At 44.9% G+C, this 20,462-nt stretch overlaps 1 protein-coding gene across 1 annotated transcript in view; it reads left to right on the top strand.

The window, feature by feature from the left end:
• The window catches only part of LOC140508062 (uncharacterized), a 55,892-nt gene that overhangs the window by 1,348 nt on the left and 34,082 nt on the right, over positions 1-20,462 (top strand). Inside the window, 4 exon segments of the mRNA XM_072615783.1 lie at positions 3,954-4,048; positions 4,638-4,764; positions 5,108-5,194; positions 9,156-10,218. Of these exon segments, the coding sequence (XP_072471884.1) occupies positions 3,954-4,048; positions 4,638-4,764; positions 5,108-5,194; positions 9,156-10,218 (1,372 nt within the window).

Genomic DNA, 20,462 nt, shown 5'->3' with positions numbered 1-20,462 from the left:
CATTCCTGCAGCTCTCCAGCTCACGGGATAAGGGGGGATGTTGGGGTTTGCATTAGAGACCAGAGAAGGGGAGGGAACAGTCCCCTGTGCTGTGCTTCTCCACCCTGGCCATCCCTTCATCTGCTCTCCTTGACCCTCCCTGCCCCCTATGGTTACTCCTTGCTGCTCTCCCATCCTCCACCACTTGGTGACCTCTGAGGTCCCTGCTGGCCACACAGAATGCACCCCTTCTCTCCTCAAGCTCAGTACAGCTCACAGGCTTCTCTCCCCCCAACTCCTGCCATCCTACCAGGGGACTTCCACACAGACCCTGACTCTCCCTTGGACCCCCAAACCTCTCAGTTACTCCCCCTGCTCACCTCCACACCCTGAGTCTTGTTATAACCTACAAACATAGGACCTCCATGATCTAGAATTCTGGAATCCTCTTGTCCCACCTTGATCTCCTGGCTTTTCCACTTTCCCTCTGGTTCCCCTTAACATTACCCCCTCACCCCTTAGCCTTCTCCCCTGCACCAGCCTCTTCTCCCCATCTAGACCCCTTGGGGAACCAAGTCAGCACTACACTGTGTTCCTCTCAGGAACACCTTGAGCTCTTATCACATCTCCCCATGCCCCCCTAAGCCTCAGCCTTGGCTCACCCCCACCCTTCACTTCCCTCTCACAGACATACATGATAGTGAACGAAGATGGAGAAAACCAGGCTCTGACACCCCCACTGGGCCCTCCCTCCTGCCAGGCTATCCAGTTCTACCTACCTCCTCTATCCCCCACTCTCTCAGCTGAGACCCTGCCTACCAAATGTAGGCCATTCACCCTGACCTCCCCTCCCCTCCCAGCACTCAGGCACCTTCTACTGCTCTCCTCCTTCCCTGTCTCCCATGATGAAGCGGGGCTGATCCCTGAGCAAAGCTGACCCTTCTACCTGCTCAAGTGACCCTCTTGCATCCCATCTCCTCCAATAACTTGCCCCTCCTTGTTTTCCCCCTCTCTCATTTATCTTTAATCTCTCCCTCTCTTCTACCCTACAAACATGCCCCTGTCTGTTCCATCTGGAAAAAACCCTCCTTTCTTGACCCTCCCATTCCCACCAACTATCTTCCTATGTCTCTTCTGCCCTTTGTGGCTAAACTCCTCAAACCGTTTTTCCTTTTTCTCCTCTCTTCTTAACCACTTATGATGATTTCACCATTCCCCCCAAACTGCTCTCTCCAAAGTGACCAGTCATCTCTTAAGAGACCAAATTCAGTGGCCTTTTCTCAGTCCTCAGTCTCCTGGGTATCTCTGCAGTGGTAAACACTATTGATCACTCTCTCCTCCTGAATGTTCTCTTCTCTCTAGGTTTTCAAGACATCCACTCTCTCCTGGTTTTCCCCTTCCTTCTCTGACCACCTTTTCTGGGTGTCCTTTGCTGGATCCTCCTCCAGAACATGCCCTCTAACCATGTCCCTCAGTTTTCTCTCCTGGAACCTTTTCTCTTCTTTCTCCACACTACTTCACTTGATGACCTTATTGGCTCCCATGGATTGAATTGACATCTCTTTCCTGATGTTTCTCAAATTTACCTGCTCCAAACTCCCTGCTGATCTCGAATCTTCAGCTGCCTTTCAGACATCTCAAACTGGATGTGCAGTAGAGAGCTTAAACTAAACGCATCCAAAGTACAACCCATTATTTCTCCCCCTAATCCCTCCTCCTCACCCATCTCTTCCATTACCTTAGAGATCACCCCCATCCTCCCAGTCCTTCAGGACCAGAACCTGGGAGTCATCCTGAGCTCCTCACTCTCATTGCTTAAATCCAATATGGTGCCAAGGCCTGCCAATTTCACCTCTGCCCCATCCCTGGTCCATTTCACCTCTGCCCCATCTCTGGTCCATTTCACCTCTGCCCCATCTCTGGTCCATTTCACCTCTGCCCCATCCCTGGTCCATTTCACCTCTGCCCCATCTCTGGTCCATTTCACCTCTGCCCCATCTCTGGTCCATTTCACCTCTGCCCATTCTCTGGTCCATTTCACCTGTGCCCCATCTCTGGTCCATTTCACCTCTGCCCCATCTCTGGTCCATTTCACCTCTGCCCCATCTCTGGTCCATTTCACCTCTGCCCATTCTCTGGTCCATTTCACCTCTGCCCATTCTCTGGTCCATTTCACCTCTGCCCCATCCCTGGTCCATTTCACCTCTGCGCTGTCTCTGGTTGTTTTCTCTTCTGTACCACCTCTGGTTGAAGTCACCTCTGCAGCATCTCTTGTCCATTTTGCCTGGGCAACATCTCTCTACTACTCCTCTTTCTCTCCTCTGCCATTTCTCTACCCAGGCTTAGGCCCTCATTACCTTATACCTGGGCTTTTGCAATATTTGCTGGGGGGAGGGGGGTGCCTACCGGCCTCTGATCTCTGTACACTTCAGTCTACCCTGCATTCACTGACCAGAGGGATTTTCTTAAAGTGAAAGTGTGACCATACCTCTTCCTTTTTACAATACCCCCCATCTCCACCCCAAATAACCTTTAGTGGCTTGCTGTTGCCTCTAGGAGTAAATATAAAAGGCTCCATTTCAGTCAATCTTTATATAATTTTTAAGTGCCTGCTGTGTGTCAGGGGGATACGAAAACAAGCCAAAGACAGTTTTCCTGACCATCTGCTCAACCACCATGGCCTCAGGCATGACCATTTAGTAGGTATACCACTTGCAACCTAGGATTCCTAGTTTTGAGATAGCTGTGGTGCAATGTGTGGAGCACTGGGCCTGGAATTAGGAAGATCTGAGCTGTAATTCTGCCCAGCTAGCTGGGCAATCCTGGCCAACTCACTGATCCTCTGTCTGCCTCAGTTTCCTCATCTGTAACATAGAGATAATAACGGTCCCTACCTTGAAGGATGCTGTGAGGATCCCATAAGAGAATACTTTCAATCACTCGTTAAGTCAATAACTATTGAAGCACCTGTTACATGCCAGGGACTGTATAAAGCTGTGTGGATTCAGAAAGAGGCAAAAGACAGTCCCGTAGAGCTCACGTTCCAGTGGGGAAGACAACAAACACATTTCCCTAGCAAGATCTATCCAGGATAACTGGGAGATAATGAGCAGGGGGAAGGGAGGTGGGGGAGGCTTCCAACAGCAGGTGGGATCTTAGTTGGGACTCTGAAGGAAGCAGGGAAGTCAGGTGGAGGGAAGTGGTGGAGAGTGTTCCAGCCCTGAGGGATAGCCAGAGGAAATGCCTGGAGGGAGAGGTGGAGGGCTTTGTTGGTGGAACAGCCAGGAGGGTGTCCAGCACCTTACGGGAAGAATTGTAGCTCTGACTGTTCATCTAAGCAGGGGGAGAGGCTCCATCCCCAGTCAATGGTGAGCCAAGGGCCTTGACTCTATTACTTCCTGGGAAGGAGGCATGGTTTGGGAGGGGTGTCATTATCCACCCCTCATAAGAACAAACAGTAAGAGTGGAGGCAGAGGAGAAGAATGGTTTTCCAGGGCTGTGTGAGCTGGGCCTTGACTTTGGGTTGGGGTCTGGGTAGGACTAACCAGGCTAGGCCTGGGGAGGGGAAAGGGGAGGATGGGAAGGGAAAGGGATGGGGAGAAGCCACCCAAGGGGCAGAGGACAGGGGGCTCCCTGGCTCTGGTGCCCTGACCCTCCTGTTCCTGCCCCCTGTCCCCAACTGAGGGCCCCATGGTGTCATGAGCAGGGCTAGGCCTTGGTCTCAGAGTCATGGAGCCTATGACCCCACTGGCTCTAAGCCTCAGTTTCCTCACCTGGAGAATAGCCACCTTGTAGGTTTTCACAGTGTTACCTACTGGCTGTAGAAACAAATCTTCAGCCTCCTGACCATCCCTCCCTTCCCCCTCAGGGAACATCTTGTCCACCTCTGTCCCCCTCCCTGCCTCCTCCTCCTGAGGGGTGGGGCCAGGTGAGGTGGGGCTGCTGTTTCTCATGGCCCCTTTGTCCTCCCCCAGCTCTGCCTTCTGAGGGTGAAGCTTGCACTCATCCCCCAGGGGCTGAGGTGAATGAAGGCATGGCCCCCATTGGGCCACCAGCAGACACTTACAAGGTGAGTTGGGGTTCCCTCCTTCCAGAAATGTCTTCAGGTGTCAGGTCCTCCTCTCTGTGTCTGCAGTGGTTCTTGCTGCTCCCTGGGGCTACTGGGAGAGTGATGGACACTTTGGGAGGATGGGCCCCATGGCTCCCTGCTGTGCCTTCCTTGTCTATCCCCTGCTTTCTGCATGGGGCCTGCTAGCATGGCTTGGGGGGCACTGGAGGCTGCTTGTCCCCCAAGGCTGCATCTGGCTTCTTTGACTGCTGCTCATCCTGGGTGGTTCATAGGACCCAGGGCCACTCCTTTCCCCCCTGCCCCTTACCAACAAGACACTGGTGGATCATGTTTTTTTCTTACCCTCAGGCCAGTCTTCTTTGTATCCAGCCTGGTCTGACCTTTTCCATGGCTGAATTGCCCTGTCTCCTCCAAAACTATCAGCTCCTCAAGGCAGAGACTGTGGTGCATCCTATATCTGGACCCCACTCCCCTCCCCAGGAGACCCTTGGTAAAAACCCTGGGTCCCCAGCCCAGCCTGGTCCTGTCCAGGGCCCCCAGGGGTCTCTGTCCTGTTCCTGGGCTAGCAGGTGTGTACTTCATGTTTCAGGAGCCTGTGACCTTCAGGGACGTGACTGTGGACTTCACCCCCGAGGAGTGGGGGTGGCTGGGGCCCTCTCAGAGGCAGCTGTACTGGGACGTGATGCTGGAGACCTACAGGAACCTGGTCTCCCTGGGTAAGGAGGCTTCTCCCTGCATTCCCTCCCCCCATCACATAATTCAGTATCTGCCTTTGAGGGGAGGAAAGCCGGGAGACAGGGTTGGGGTCTCTGGAGGCTGAAAGGTCAAAGCCCTAGGGGAGGTCAGTCAAGCCCCTGTGGGCTCCTGACAGCCTTCGTTGGATTCATTCCCTTCCCTCATCTTAATTTCTTTATCCATAGAATAGGGAGTTTGGGTGAGGCTCAGGACCTTTGACCAGTAAGATGAGTCTGTAGCGCATGGCTGTCCTGGACAGCTGTGCCATGGAGGGCTGGCTTGAACTCAGCATACATCAAGACTTCACTACTCTCTACATCACAGGGCTGCCTGTCTCCAAACTGGATGTGATCTCCTTCCTGGAACAAGGGGATGGCGGCTTTCTTCGAGCACTTCCTGACCATCCTTCAGGTCATTCCCTGTCCTTTGTCCCTGAGCTCAGGCTCCTGTTCTCCACCCACTTACATTCTTGGGAACCTCAGTGTCTTTCCTCATGTCCTGCAAGCACCCTGGCCTCGGGCCTTGCACTATCCCTCAGAGATGGTCACTAGTGAAGCTCTGCCCATGATCTCTGCAGTGTCCAGCTCTAGTGCCCAGGATTCTTCATTCTCTCCTATATCTCTGGGTCCATCTGTTGTTCTGCTGGCTCCTCCTAACCTTATGTTAGTCTTCAAGCCCTGCCCTGCCCAGACATGACCAGTGTCTGTGACCCAGTCCCTCCTGCTGGTGCCACCCGCCTCCACACACTGTCTATTCTCCCCTGTGCCATGCACTCCTCCTTTCCTGAGCTCTCCATCTAGTGAGGATGCCTCTTGGGTCTAGGCAGACCTCTCTCAGATCTCCTCAAGCCCCGGGGCCATGGCATCCCTGACCCCTGAAGGGGACAGCTTTCCTGTTCAGGGTGTGTCTCTGGACATGAGTTCTAAGGGCCTTTGCCACTCCCCTCCCCCACCCAACTTACGGGTTCTGCTCTGAAGGGAGCCGGAAGAGCAAGACTGGCCTTCCAGAGATGTCCCAATATATCATGTCCCCACCATCTGAGGGTAGAGTTAAAAACTCATCTTGCACAACCCCCTCATTTGGGCATCTTCAGAAGCACTCCCAGAGGGGAGAGACTGGGCACTCAGTGCACAATGGGCATGCAAAACCAGGCCCCTGACTCCAAATCTGAGGCCTTTTGTCTGCCCTACAGCACTTCAGCATCAGTCAGGCAGTCAGTATGAAGCCCTGTGCCAAGTGCTAGGGATACAAAAAGAGACAAAAGACAGTCTCTGCACCCTCAGGGAGCTCACAGTCTAATGGAGGGGGGGGCCACAGACAAGCTCTATCCAGGATGACTAGGCGCTAATTAACCAAGAGAAGGCACTAAAATAAAAGGGATTGGGGAAGGAGGTAGGATTTTAGTTGGGACTTGAAGGAAGCCAGGAGGAAGAGCATCCCAGGTATGGGGGCAACCAGAGAAAATGCCTGTAGCCAGATGAATTGAAGAGCTTGTGTTGAGGAGTCATTGAAGTTTATTGAGAAGGAGAGTGATAGCCCTGAGCTTTAGTAGTTGAACAGAAGATGGATTGCAGTGGGGGCGGGAACTGAGGCAAGAAGACTTCCCAGCAGCTGTTGCATCAGGCCAGGCATGAGGTGATGAGCATCTGCATCAGGGTAGGGGTGGTGTCAGAGGAGAGAAGGGGGTGTGTAGGTGTACCTGACCAGAGATTCAGTAGAGGTGACGTGGACCAGAGATGCAGGAGAGGTGAAATGGATGCAGGGGGTGAAATGGATCAGAGATGCTACAGAGGTGACACTGACCAGGAATGCTGCAGAGGTGAATTGGACCAGCGATGCTGCAGAGGTGAAATCAACCAGAGATGCAGCAGAGGTGACGTGGACCAGAGATGCAGGAGAGGTGAAATGGATGCAGGGGGTGAAATGGATCAGAGATGCTGCAGAGGTGACATTGACCAGGGATGCTGCAGAGGTGAATTGGACCAGCGATGCTGCAGAGGTGAAATCAACCAGAGATGCAGCAGAGGTGACGTGGACCAGAGATGCAGGAGAGGTGAAATGGATGCAGGGGGTGAAATGGATCAGAGATGCTACAGAGGTGACGCTGACCAGGAATGCTGCAGAGGTGAATTGGACCAGCGATGCTGCAGAGGTGAAATCAACCAGAGATGCAGCAGAGGTGAAATGGATGCAGGGGGTGAAATGGATCAGAGATGCTGCAGAGGTGACATTGACCAGGGATGCTGCAGAGGTGAATTGGACCAGCGATGCTGCAGAGGTGAATTGGACCTGAGGTGCTGGAGAGGTGAAATTTACAAGAGATGCTTCAGAAGTGTAAGAGTCAGGCCATCCTGGTTGCCCTCCTTGAACCTCCTTTAGTTTACCCACTTCCATGGTATGACTGAGGCAGGGGATAGACACTGTCTCCTCCTTTTTCCTTATTCTTAATGCAGCCCAACTCAATGTCCCACTATTCACTCATCCCAGTCTGGCCAGGTCTCCCTGTCTTGGACTGGTGATGGTGATCTTTTAAACCCAAGTATAATAAGTGTTTTCATTTGCCCCTGTTCAAATTTATCTTACACAATTCAGCCTAGTGCTGAAGCTCAGTGGTTCCTAAATTTTTTAGTCTCCACAATTATTGTCACCCCCGAAAGCTTTTGTTTGTAGGGCTGATATTTATTGACATTTACCCTAATAACAATTAATGTGGATCAATTTAAATATATATACTAATCTATTAGAAATAAAATCAAACCCCCTCCATGTTAGTGTCAGTAACATTTCATAAATATAACTGTATCTCCTCAAACAAAAGAGGAATGAGAAAAGTAATATTAATTTTACATATTTTTAAATCTTTTTAATAATAGAAGACAGCTGCATCCAGTCTGTTGCAGTATATTATTTTGGTTAATATATATAAATAAAACCCTCTCTCGGGCATGCAGTTGGATTAGGGAGGGAGAAGTATGCTAATAGGCAGCTGACATCTTAGAACTAGGATGAAGGTCTTTGACTCTGAGAATCTTCTGTTAGGGTTTGGGGGAGCATTCTTTGTGCACCAGGGTCTTCACCCATCATCATTCTTTTGAATTCTGATTCTACCATCCAGTAAGTTGGCTCTTCCTCCCATCCAACATCATTTGTCAATATGATGAGCATGCCACTTATGTCTTCATTCAAATCATTGATTAAAAATGCTAAATAGCCAGGGCCCAGCACAGATCCCCAAGGTGCCCCCCTGGAGGCCTCCTGACATTGAATCAGTCATGTCGCTACTTCCAAGGGTGTCTGTCCCCTCACTTAGCCCACATCTCCTTATCTTTCCCACAGAAGCAGCATGAGAGATTTTATCAAATGCTTGGCTCTAATAGGAGTAAACCATAACTCCATCTTTCCCAGAATGAAGTGTGACGGGTTTGGCAGGATTGGTCCTTTCCCCTTTATGAATCTCCAGACAATGCTCAGGAGCATTGAGGAGGGTTGCATGAGAAATCACGAGCTTGTGTGGCACAGTTATGTTCAGCTAATGAGGGAGTCACAGACTCTGTGTCCTGCCCTTTTTTCTGTGCATTAAAAATGGTGTTATTGCTGCTCATGTCTCTTAAGCAGGACAATTGCTGCCCACCAACTTCTCCCCTCAGGCCCCCTTGCCAAGGGAAGCCTTTGCTCGGGACAAAAGATCAGTTAAGCAGAACAAACTAACCCTTGGGTGATCCTTGAGGATGTGCCTGCTGTCTGTCTTCTGTCTCTGAAGGGCTGGGAAGTGTGGGGAACCATAAGGGGCCATGTTTTGGTCCCAGTTCTCCTGTCTTCAGCTTGCGTGGCTGCTGTGGTCACTGCCTCAGTTGACCCCCTGGTTCTTCTCATAACACTACCCTAATTCATGCAAGTGTTTCCCTATTTCTTTGAGTCTGTTGTGTGACTCATTTCTTATGGTGCAATAATACTCCCATTTATCCACATCCCATTCTCTGTCTGGCTGTCTCATTTATGACTACTTGCTTGCTTTCCAGTGGTTTGCTTTAACAAAAACAAGCCCTATGAATCTTTCCCTGTGCAGCCTTGCCCATTTAAGGGACTTGAGGACCTTAAGGTTCCAGATCGGTTTTCAGAACTGGACCAGTTCATACCTTCACCCACTGTGTCCCTGTCCTACCATGTCCCTTCCAGTAATGGCTGATTGTCTTGTTAGTGTCTTTGCCAATCTGAAGGATGTGAGGAGGAGCCTTAGAGTTCATTGTTTTCATTGGCATTTCTCCAGGCTTCCATGTAGTTGGTGGAGAGCTGCCTGTTCACATCCAGCTGCATTACCCCATTCAGCAGTTTCCATTCTGAAATGCTTCTATTTTATTTTAATCCCTTTCAGACTCAGAGCCTCAGCCTAAAACCAAGGAGACCCCTTCAGAGCAGGGCACTCCTGGAGAAACATCCCAGAGGGTGACAGTAGAAAGACCCCAAAGGTGCAGACACTGGAATTCCATTTTGAAGGAAACAGGGGAATGTGAAAATCCAATAAAGAAGCAGCTGGGGAACCAGGAAAGACAAATGAGGCCAATCTGCAAACATCAACAGATTCATACAGGAGAGAAAACTCATATGTGTAATGAGTGTGGGAAAATGTACAAGAAGCATGCAAACCTTATTATTCATCATAGGATGCACAAATATGAATGTAAAGTATGGGGCAATGCCTTTAGTGATCGTTCAAATCTTATTAAACATCAGAGAACTCTTGCTAGAGAGAAGCCTTATCAATGTAATGAATGTGGGAAAGGCTTCCATCACCACTCACACTTGGTGAAGCATCAGAGGATTCATACTGGAGAGAAACCTTATCAGTGTAATGAATGTGGGAAAGCCTTCAGTCAATGCTCCAGCCTTATTCAACATCAAAGAATTCACACTGGGGAGAAGCCTTATAAATGTGATGAATGTGGGAAAGAATTCAGCCACCGTTCACACCTTATTAATCACCAGAGAATTCACACTGGAGAGAAACCTTATAAGTGTAGTGAATGTGGGAAAGGGTTCAGTCAGTGCTCCAGTTTTATTAAACATCAGAGGATTCATACTAGAGAAAAGCCTTATAAATGTAACATATGTGAGAAAGAGTTCAGTCACCACTCACACCTTACTAATCACCAAAGGATTCATACTGGAGAGAAGCCCTATAAATGTAAGGTATGTGGGAAAGTCTTCAGTCATAGTTCACACCTCATTGTACACCACAGGATTCACACTGGAGAGAAACCTTACAAATGTAATGAATGTTGGAAAGCCTTCAGTCATAGTTCAAACCTTATTGCACACCAGAGGATTCACACTGGCGATAAACCTTATAAATGTAATGAATGTGGAAATGCCTTCAGTCATGGCTCAAATCTTATTAAACATCAAAGGATTCATACTGGAGAGAAATCTTATCAATGGTAATGTGTGGGAAAGCCTGCAGTAACCATTGAAATCTTATTGCACATCAAAATACTTGTGAGAAACCATGAAAATGGAAAAAGCTTTCATCATTGTTCACCCCTCACTACAGAGGCATCATGGAGAGAATGACCTGGGGTTGAATCTCTACAACCTTAAGTTCCTCAAATCCCTGAAATGGGCAAGGCTGCACAGGGAAGGACCCACATGGCCTTTTTTTATTGAAGCAAACACATTTATGAGCGGTGTGACCTTGGACATGTCACTGAGCTTCAGTTTTTTCATCTATAAAATAAGTCTAATTATACCACCTCTCAAGGGTTGCTTTGAGAGCCAAGTGAGGCCATATGTTTAAAGTGAAAAACTTAAAGCATTATATGACAATTGTAAACACCAGAGGATTCACACTAGGGAGAACATAATATATGTGAGAAAACTTTTACTTAGGCAGAATTTTCCAAAGTCTGGGGCAGAAGACCCTTTCTGAGAAAGAACAAATCAGTGGCCAAAATGTTTGACAATTCAAGTCCCACATAAATAATCGACATGTTTCCATGAAGACAGCATGACATCCATGCTAGACATGGCTTGAAGCCACACCTCTGATGCAGGCTGGCCACAGAACCCTGACTGACTATAGTGCCCTGGAATAGTTACTTCCCCAAGATGATAAGTTACAGAGGAGATGCTGTCAGGCCTTGGTACAGGGTATTCCTCCTTGGGAACTCCCTATGCCAGTGACAACACAGTTCCTGTTTCTACTCCTTCTTCCATGAAAACAAAGTTTGAACAGTCAGGAAAGGTAAGATCCAGGGGAATGCAATCATTCAGGGGCCCACATGAGGGCTTTGTATGGGATCTGGAGGCATCTTTGCCAACCATCAGTCAAGGTGTGTGACAGGTGAGGTGTATTTTTGGGTCACTGTGCATCTGCTCCCTGCATTCAAAATGAACCCTGTACACTTGAAATGATACAGTCTTTGGGTGAAGGTCAAGGCAGCAGAGTACAACTCTATTTCTCCACATGATTTACTTGGGCAGGTATAGTGCATTGTTTTAAAAACAAATCCTGCAACTTAATAAAAGGGAAATAACTAAAACGTGGTTATAGGCTCTTGTTTGAAATTTTCAGCAATTCAAATTGGATTCTCTTATATTTTGTCTCAAATTTTTTTTAATTTTATTTTTCATTTTTAACACACTTTATAACAGATAAAACAATTCAAACTTTCAGTCAGGTGACACTTCTTTTTAAAGTATTTACAATATGGACCACAAAAGAATTTTTTTTTAAACATTGACTGAGACACAAATTATATTTGTTGCTAACTTCACAAGCTCTTGACCTAATTGTCTCCACAGTATTACTAGGAATTAAAGGACCCTAACTTATTGTTGTTGGTCTAAAGTCCTATGCCTAATAGCTTAATTTTAGACTTAACTTTGGATGTTCCCCTACCAATAATCTATAATTTAATAGATCTGGTATTAAGCTTATAAACCTTTTGACTATAGGAAATTGCCACCAAGAGTAGGGACATTGCAGGGATACAATATCTCCCCAACTTCATGTCAGTTCCAGGCAGGATTAGATTATCCACTTGCATTTAGTCAGTCTTAAAGTCTACCAGGTGTCAGTGGGGAAATTGAGTCAGGAGAATCCTACCTCAGCCCAGGCTGAACAGCCACTCTCCCACCCTTCCCATGAGATCGCCTTTTGCAGTTCATACCAGCATCCTGGATTGGAGGCTCAGACCACCTTTCTTGCTCTCCATATCTGGAGTTAGACTCAGAAGAACAGTCACTTAATAGTCCCATAGCATCAAAAAATGGCAGGTTCCAATAACCAGATTTCAAATATGATTATAATTTCACTTTGGCTAAGGAACATCTTTTGAGGCAAGTCTTAAGTGGCTTACATGCCTTTCTATACATATTCTAGTTCCTGATTAAATAGCAATCATAAAATCAAATTTACCATTAAAACCTTAACTTTTCCATCAATGCCAAATTTTACCTAAGGCTACCTTCCTTTGGGAAATTTAGACTAAAGTTCTTTTCCCCAAACTAAAGATGTCATTGATTTATTCTCAGTAATTAATTCAGTCTATTGTTTTAATACTAATTGCTTTTACCTCACTTTGTAACATGTCCAATTTTTCTCCACATCTCTCCCCTCCCTTCGCTTCCTAATACCTTGCATTCTGATTACTCCTTCCCTCAATGTACCCTCCCTTCTACCACACCTCACCCTTCCCTTATCCCCATCTTCTCTCTTTTCTTGTTGGGCAAGATAAATTTCTGTACCCCATTCCCTGTATTTCTTATTTCCCGATTATATGCAATAAAAATTCTCAACATTCGTTGCTAATACTTTGAATTCCAACTTCTCTCCCTCCCCCCCCTCCTTCCCCAGCCCCACCTAGGAGGCAAGCAATTCAATGCAGACTAAATATGTGTTGTTTTGCAAAAGACTTCCATAATAATCATGTTGTGTAATACTCATTATATTGCCCTCTGTCCTACTCTATCCCCCCTTATCTTTACCCCCCACAATTGACCTTGTCCCTTCTTGAAAGTATTTATTTCTAGTGACTCCTTTCTCCCATTTGCCCTCCCTTCTAACATTCCCCTTACCCCACTTGTTGCCTCCTCTCCTACTTTCCTGTGGTGTGATATAAATTTTCATATCAAATTTAGTGAGCATGTTATTCCCTCCTTCAGCTACATGTGGAGAGAGTAGCTTCATTTTTCCCCTCTCCCCTTCTCCTTTTTCTCCTCCATTGAACAAGATTTTTCTTATTGCCTGCCCCATTCCATTTCTCCCTTTCTCTTCCCAGTATTTTCCTCCACCCCTTAATTTTTTTATTTAATTTTATTTTTTGTGTGTGGATATCATCTCTTCTGATTCAACACACCCTGTGCTCCCTATCTATATGTGTGTATGTGTGTATGTGTATGTACAATCTCTCCATATACCCAAATGCTGAGAAAAGATTCAAGAGTTATAAATATTTTCTTTTCCATGTAGTAATGTAAACAGTTCAGCTTTAGAGAGTCTTTTATGATTTTTCTTTCCTATTTACCTTTTCATGCTTCTCCTGATTCTTGTCTTGGGAAGTCAAATTTTCTATACAGATCTGGTCTTTTCCTCAGTATGAATGATTGAAAGTCTTCTATATCATTGAATGACTATTTATTCCCTTGAAGTATTATACTCAGATTTGCTGGGTAGGTGATTCTTGGTTTCAATCCCAGTTCCTTTGAACTCTGAAATATCCCATTCTAAACCCTTCGATCCCTTAATGTTGAAGCTGCCAGATCCTGTGTTATCCTGATTGTATTTCCACAATACTCAAATTGTTTCTTTCTAGCTGCTTGCAGTATTTTCTCCTTGATCTGGGAACTCTGAAATTTGACCACAATATTCCTAGTAGTTTCTCTGTTCGGGTCTCTTTCAGGAGGTGATCAGTGGATTTTTTTAATATTTATTTTGCCCCCTGGTTCTAGAATATCAGGGCAGTTTTCCTTGATAATTTCATAGAAGATAATGTCTAGGCTTTTTTTTTTATCATGACTTAGATGTAGTCCCATAATTTTTAAATTGTTTCTCCTGGATCTATTTTCCAGGTCAGTTGTTTTTCCAATGAGATGTTTCACATTATCTTCTATTTTTTCAAATTTTTGGTTTTGTTTACTAACTGCTTGGTTTAACTCATAGTCATTCATTTCCCTGAACTCAATTCTGTCTTTCAATGAATTATTTTGTTCAGTGAGCTTTTGAACCTTCTCCTCCATTTGTCTGATTTTGCTTTTGAAAGCCTCCTTCTCCTCATTGGCTTTTTGGACCTCTTTTTCCAATTGAGTTAGCCTCTTTTTAAAGCTGTTATTTTCCTCAGCATTTTTTTAGTTCTCCTTTAGTAAGCTGCTAACTTGTTTTTTAAGGTCTTCCATTGCCTGAGCCCAGTTTAAGTTTGGAGGCCCTGGAGGCAGAGACCTTGTCAAATTTTTAAAAGTGAAATAATCTTCCTCCATGAGAGAGAAATGCTTAACCAGTTTTAAGAGAAAATCCACTGGAGAAGTTCAAAGTAGTTCAAATGAAGGCTGCAGAGCCTTTTTAAGTATCATAAATGGGGAAACACAAAGGGAACATCCTAAATGTGAAGATCATATTTGTCACTGGAATTTAGTAGTGTGATTACTCTGAGTATATAGTCAGTATACTCTGAGAGAAATCTATGGCCCACTATCCCAAGCCTGCTTCCTGTTACTCAACTCTGAGGCATTTAAGGCTTCACTGCACCCAGTTCCAGTTAGAATCAGCTCCTGAAACTCTCCTAAAATCTTTCTCATGCAGTCTACTTTTAATTCCACTTGCCCTGTCATTAATAGGTCTTCCTGGGTAATCTTTAGAAAACCTTTTGTTACTAGTCTGTTCCCTGACCACATTATGCTACCGGTGAGCCTAGCAAAGCAGGCCCTTTGTGTGAAAATCCTCCATAGACATGGACCTCTAACGATAGTTCTGTGCCTTGGATCAGAGGATGTGTCCCACTGCTCATCTGGGCCAGCACCTTATATGCTGTTTCATGAGGCAGTCGATAAGGGAAGCCTCAGGTATCTTTCTCCAGTCCACTTTGCTGTTCATCTGGCTGTATCAACAAGCCATTCTGACCCATTCTAGTGTTGCTGTGTGTCATCCACCTAAACTCCACTCAATATTTATGTGACCTACTGTTGATGCAGAGCTTACTGTGTTCATAAAAGTGATTTAGCTGCAGATGGTATGAAACCTCAAACAGACTTTATGAGAGTTAACACACAGAATTTGTTGGTAAAGTAAGATATGGTTTCTCCAGTGAGATGCCATGCTTTTAATAAAACCAAACTTTTTCAGAATCTTTGTCTGTGGCACAAAGGTAGTGCTTGAATCCTTAGGTTCCTTAAGGAATTGCCAAGTGTCAGAAGCTTCATTCAATGGAAGAAGAATTAGGTGCTGCCTGTACTGATCGAGAAGGTCTAAATGGTGTTAGTGAATCATGCACAGGAATCCCCAGGGCTCCCACTTGGAGATAGTTCTGTGGGAAGGGGAATTGCCCTTATGTCTGAAGATCCTTGTGATCTGTTAATTCAGAAATCTTCTCTTTCTACCTGACAAGTGACCAAAGGAGCAGATATAAAGGTTCTCATTTGACTGTAATGATATAATATATTGCTGATGGATCAAGGCCAGTCAGTGAGTCAACTTGCACTTGTTATGTGTAAGGTGCTTGCCTAAACACTGGGAACCTGGATTCAGAAGACAGATCCTGTCCTCAAGAAATTTACATTTGAATGAAGGAAGCAAACACATAACAAGGAGCTGAATAGGAAGGATGGTGGTGAAAATGCCAGGCAAGGGGGCTTAGGAGAAGGGTCCTGTGCAGATAAGTCTGGAGTACATTCTGGAGAGGAATGAAGACATGGCAGGTCTGGGCCTCTTCCTTGACATGGAGGTACTGGGAAGAGCCAGCTGATCTGAGGAAGAGGCCACCTGACAGAGGATACTTCCAGTATGAAAAACAGTCTGGGGGTGGGGGGACCTTCCAGCATAAAGACATTTTATGACCTAGTAGAGGAAGTCCCGAGAAGATAAGTCAGGCCTTTGCTTTGGAAAGAAATGGAGTTAGAGAAGACTTGTTACTTTTCAGACTTATTGGTGGTGTTAATATTTAATATAAATTTTAGACTTTGATAAGGGCCAAAGTTTGAATTAAGAAGAGTCTGGACCTAATAGTCTCCTTTGCTTAGAGGATGCCTTTTGATGGGCAAATGGGACTTCCTTATCAGACCCTTCTTCTAGCATCCTAGTGTTAAGAGAAAAACACAGATGCCTGGGGTTGTAACTTCAGCTTTTGCCAAACTCTGTTAAGATAAACAACTTCAAAGGCCTGTTTAGGACAGGAAGCCTGGTGGGATTTTCTTATTGTATGTCACAGAGACTATATGTTTACACAGCTTGGAATCGCAAGGCCCAAATGACATTGCTTTGTTAATTGTCCTGTCTTACTAAATTTATGGTTTGCTTAATTAGGAGAGTTTCTTTCTCACAGCAAAATGTATATAAGCCAGAAGATTTCTGCACTAGCCAGCCAGAACATTTCTGGCTCCATAATGCATTATGTTACCGTTGTCTTTAATAGGGAATGGATTAATTAATTAATTAAATCATAAAATGTATGCATTTAGCCTGTTGCCTTTTCTCTAACCAAGTTTTCAGGTCAACAGTGGAAATATCAGAACAATGGGAAATGTCAATATAACATTATTTTGAAGAAAACTATTTAACATGGGAGTGTTCTATCAGGCTGTGCATCAGCGGGGCTTACTCAGTGTAAAAACAGACACCCTGACATACACAGGAGGGCCTGCTATCACAGGTTCTTTGATCTGATTTTCTAAAAGGAAGGCAACTTTTGAGGGTGTAGCACCAATCCAATGTTCACAGTATCTATCGGGACCATGCATATCCCTGCGCAATTCTGAATCACAAAATACCACAGACTTTCCATATGGAAGGCAGAACCAAAACATTCAGACATCAGAAAGCCAAATCCACTGTAGTAACAAAAATCTATACACAATAACAATACAGAGAACAACACCATCCCCAAGCCTTCCCCCGGCTAGGCTTCCCACAAACCAACTCCATGAAACAAATTACAAACAATCACACACACACTAGCCAACAGACTGCATCCTCTGACTCTGACTGCTCTCAAGACTAACTTCCTCTCAGCTCTGCTCTACCTCTGCCTTTTCCTGTTCCACCCATTCAGTAAACTCCTCCCACCGCAGGCTCCATGTGACTTAATGGGCCTATTAATGAATGAGAAAGATCTTCCCATTTTACATTACCATCACACAAGGGTCAACAATCACTTTAATCAAGGACATATATCATTCACTTAGTTCACAGGGAAAAATCAGCACCCTGAACTTCAGGAAAAATACAGAGAAATCAAAATCAACGGACAGGGTTTCCAGCTGTCTGACCATAAGTAACACATGCATAGTGACCAGAGAGGGAAGCACCAACATCTGTGTTTTCAAAGCCAAGGGGCTTCTTAGAGGCTCCCCAAAGTCTCATCCGGTCAAACACTTCCAGTGAGTAATCCCCAAAGTAAAACCTCAACTCAGAGTATTTATAAACTTTTCAGAACCAGAGGGCATCACAACCCTTGAGAAATTAACAGAAGGTGTGGGCCTCCTCTAGTCAAGCTTCCCTTAATGGGCAGACTCATCAATGGGTGGGGAAGATCTTTAACTCTCTAATTACCATTACAATCAGTGAAACAGAGCCTAGGAGCTGTGTGTTCATCCTTCCTTGCCCAAAGAAGACCATGCCATCAGAGAAATAATGACATGACTTGCACTTGAGTTTGTTTTTGAATGAGGGAGGGCTGTGCAGTCACCAGCCTCACTTCTCCTCCAGACCCATCTGGATCCAGTGACCAGATATTCATCAGAATGACTGGAGATGACCCAGGATGAGGCAGTTGGGGTTAAGTGACTTGCCCAAGGTCACATAGCTAGTTGAGTGTCAAGTGTCTGAGGTGAGATTTGAACTCAGTCTTCCTGACTCCTGCACTGGTGCTCTATCCACTGCACCACCTAGCTGCCCCAAAGAGCAGTAGCTATTTGCACTAAAAGGATGCATCAGAGTTCCTCCAAAGAATATGAGTGAATCACTATCCACAGCTTTTCTAGTTATATAAGGGCAATCCTCTTTGCTTAAAAATCAGTGTGACTTTTTCCCAAAAAAGTCATGAGAAAGAAGTCTCTGCAAAATCTTGGAATGCTTTTGGGCAGGGTGCCTTCACTTTGTGGTGAAACATGCCACTTACTGACACCAAAACACTTCTAAGTATGTTTTAGCTAAAATAAGAAATTTCCATTTTTGTTTGTGGTAGTAATGATATAAATCTGTCTTATAAAGCAAATTTACTCCTGAGATTTGCAGATGTGGTGGATATTTGTAAAAACAACAACAACAACATGTTTTTTAAAAAAATTCCAGGACCTCAAATTTGTGCTCTGATAAAGAAAAATAAACTAACAAAATTTATGAAAAAGTTTAAAACTATGGGTAATAAATATACAAATAATATCCTTATTGTTTCCCCATTTAAAAAAAAAACAGCCCTGAAAATGAAATAGGCCAACTTTCAGAAACAAGGAAGTTCTGTTTCTACCGTTTTGAGTGACTAGGGTTGTGACCTACCACAGTCAGATTAAAGATCAGAAATTTGTGTGCAGGCTTGATGAACTGTTTGAAGGAAAGCCTATCACAGAGGAGAACATGAAGTCACATGGTCAAGGGATGGTAGCAAGCTGAGTCCAAAATTCAGAACACTATCAGAAGCTTCCATTACAATAAACGTGTTGTAGTCTCCCTATGTAGCCTTACTAGAAACGACTGTTCATTTAAGGGAATGAACCTAGATGTCCCTTCTTCCTTGGAACTCTGTTTTAATAAATTTTCCTTGATACCCTTTTGTGTGTCAAGTTCGCCTCTAACATCAACTGATTAGTCACTGGCGAATCTACAGAAGCAATTCATATTTTATTTTAAAGGCTTAGATTTTTTAAATGTGGATAAATAAAGAACCCATTTTCCCAATACAAATATGATACATGTAGCCCTACTCCTAAATTAGAATAGTTAATAGATTTCTCTCATGATAATTGAGTTCTTTACATGTTTTCTAATCAGCTAGGTGGTGCAGTGGATAGAGTACACAGCCTGAAGGCAGGAGGACTCCTCTTCCTGAGTTCAGATGTGACTTGAGACACTTACCAGCTGTGTGAGCCTGGGCAAGTCACTTCACCCTGTTTGCCTCAACTTCCTCATCTCTAAAATTAGCTGGAGAAAGAAATGGCAAACCACTCCAGTATCTTGGCATCACGGAGAGTCAGATGTGACTGAAAAACAATGAAACAAAAGGACCTTCCACGTGCCAGGTGCTGTGCCACGCACTGGGGATACAAATAAGAAAAAGAAGCGCATTTAGGGTTGAATGTGGGAAGAGAATGTGAAAGGTAGCTGGAAAGGGGAGATGGAGAAGGTGGATGCAGGGCAGGGGCGGGGGGGGAGGGCGGGAACCTGGTGTGGGGCTATCCCTGCTCAGTGGAGTCCAAAACAAGGAGACAGCTGGAAAGTCCAGATCCCTGCCCCTCTACAAGAAAGCACTTGAAAGTGGTCAGAACCTTTTGGTGAGAGCGTGTTGAAAGACGCATCTGAACCTGAAAAATCGTACTCTGCTTCGGCTCTAGGTGAATAAAGTGTTCTTAGGTTTATCAAACAAAAATACACATTTTAATAACATAGCACCTTATTTGTGTGAAATAGGATTTTCTGCTATGGCCTTTATAAAAATAAATGGTGATTTTGATTATCGGTTGAAAATAAGAGACCCACCCTCATAATATTATTATGGCTGTTTTATGTTAGACATATGAAAATAATAAAGGATTAAATCAATACCTGCTTTTACTTTAAGATGAATCTGTTATAAAATTTTTAAGTACATAATTAAATAAAACCTGAGTTAGCAAATTTGAGTTTGTTTTATTAAAAAGTCAGGTGGGAGCATGTCGGTTTTAAAAGAGGAAAAAGAGGACTGGAGACCAGACCACCAACATGAAGGAGTGGACAATTCTAATGGGAATTATGTGCAGGAGTTAAAGCAATTTCAGGTGTCTCCACCTTCCAGGACATCAAGAACTCAAATGAGGTAACACCTCATTGAATCAAAAGGGGTTCGACCACAGTGTTGAGGAATAGAAGGAAGTGGGCAGGACTTATGTGTGAGTGTGTGTGTGTGTATGTGTGTGTATGTGAGTGTGTGTATGTGTGTATACATGTGTGGTGTGTGTGTATGTGTATGTCACTGGGGCCAGACCTGCCCCCCGAACCCCAGAAGTCACTGAAGGCAGAGACCAAGGCTGACCAACAGTGAAGGACACCACTGATATTAAGGCTCCCACAAACACCAAGACATTTATAGCCACACTTTTTGTTATAGGAAACAACACAAAACAAAAACCCCCAAACCTGGATACAAAGTTGCTGCCCATCCGTTGGGGAATGCCTAAACAAAGCATGGTCCATGAATGTCATGGAATATGATGCTGTAAGAAATGACATGTCTGATGATACAGAGAAGCCTGGGGAGATGGATAGGAACTGATGCAGAGTGAA

The sequence above is a fragment of the Notamacropus eugenii genome, chromosome 5 (assembly GCF_028372415.1).
Source record: "Notamacropus eugenii isolate mMacEug1 chromosome 5, mMacEug1.pri_v2, whole genome shotgun sequence".
Classification (NCBI taxonomy): Eukaryota; Metazoa; Chordata; class Mammalia; order Diprotodontia; family Macropodidae; genus Notamacropus; species Notamacropus eugenii.
Note: the sequence above shows the minus strand (reverse complement) of the source record. Positions and strands in the feature narration are given on the sequence as shown.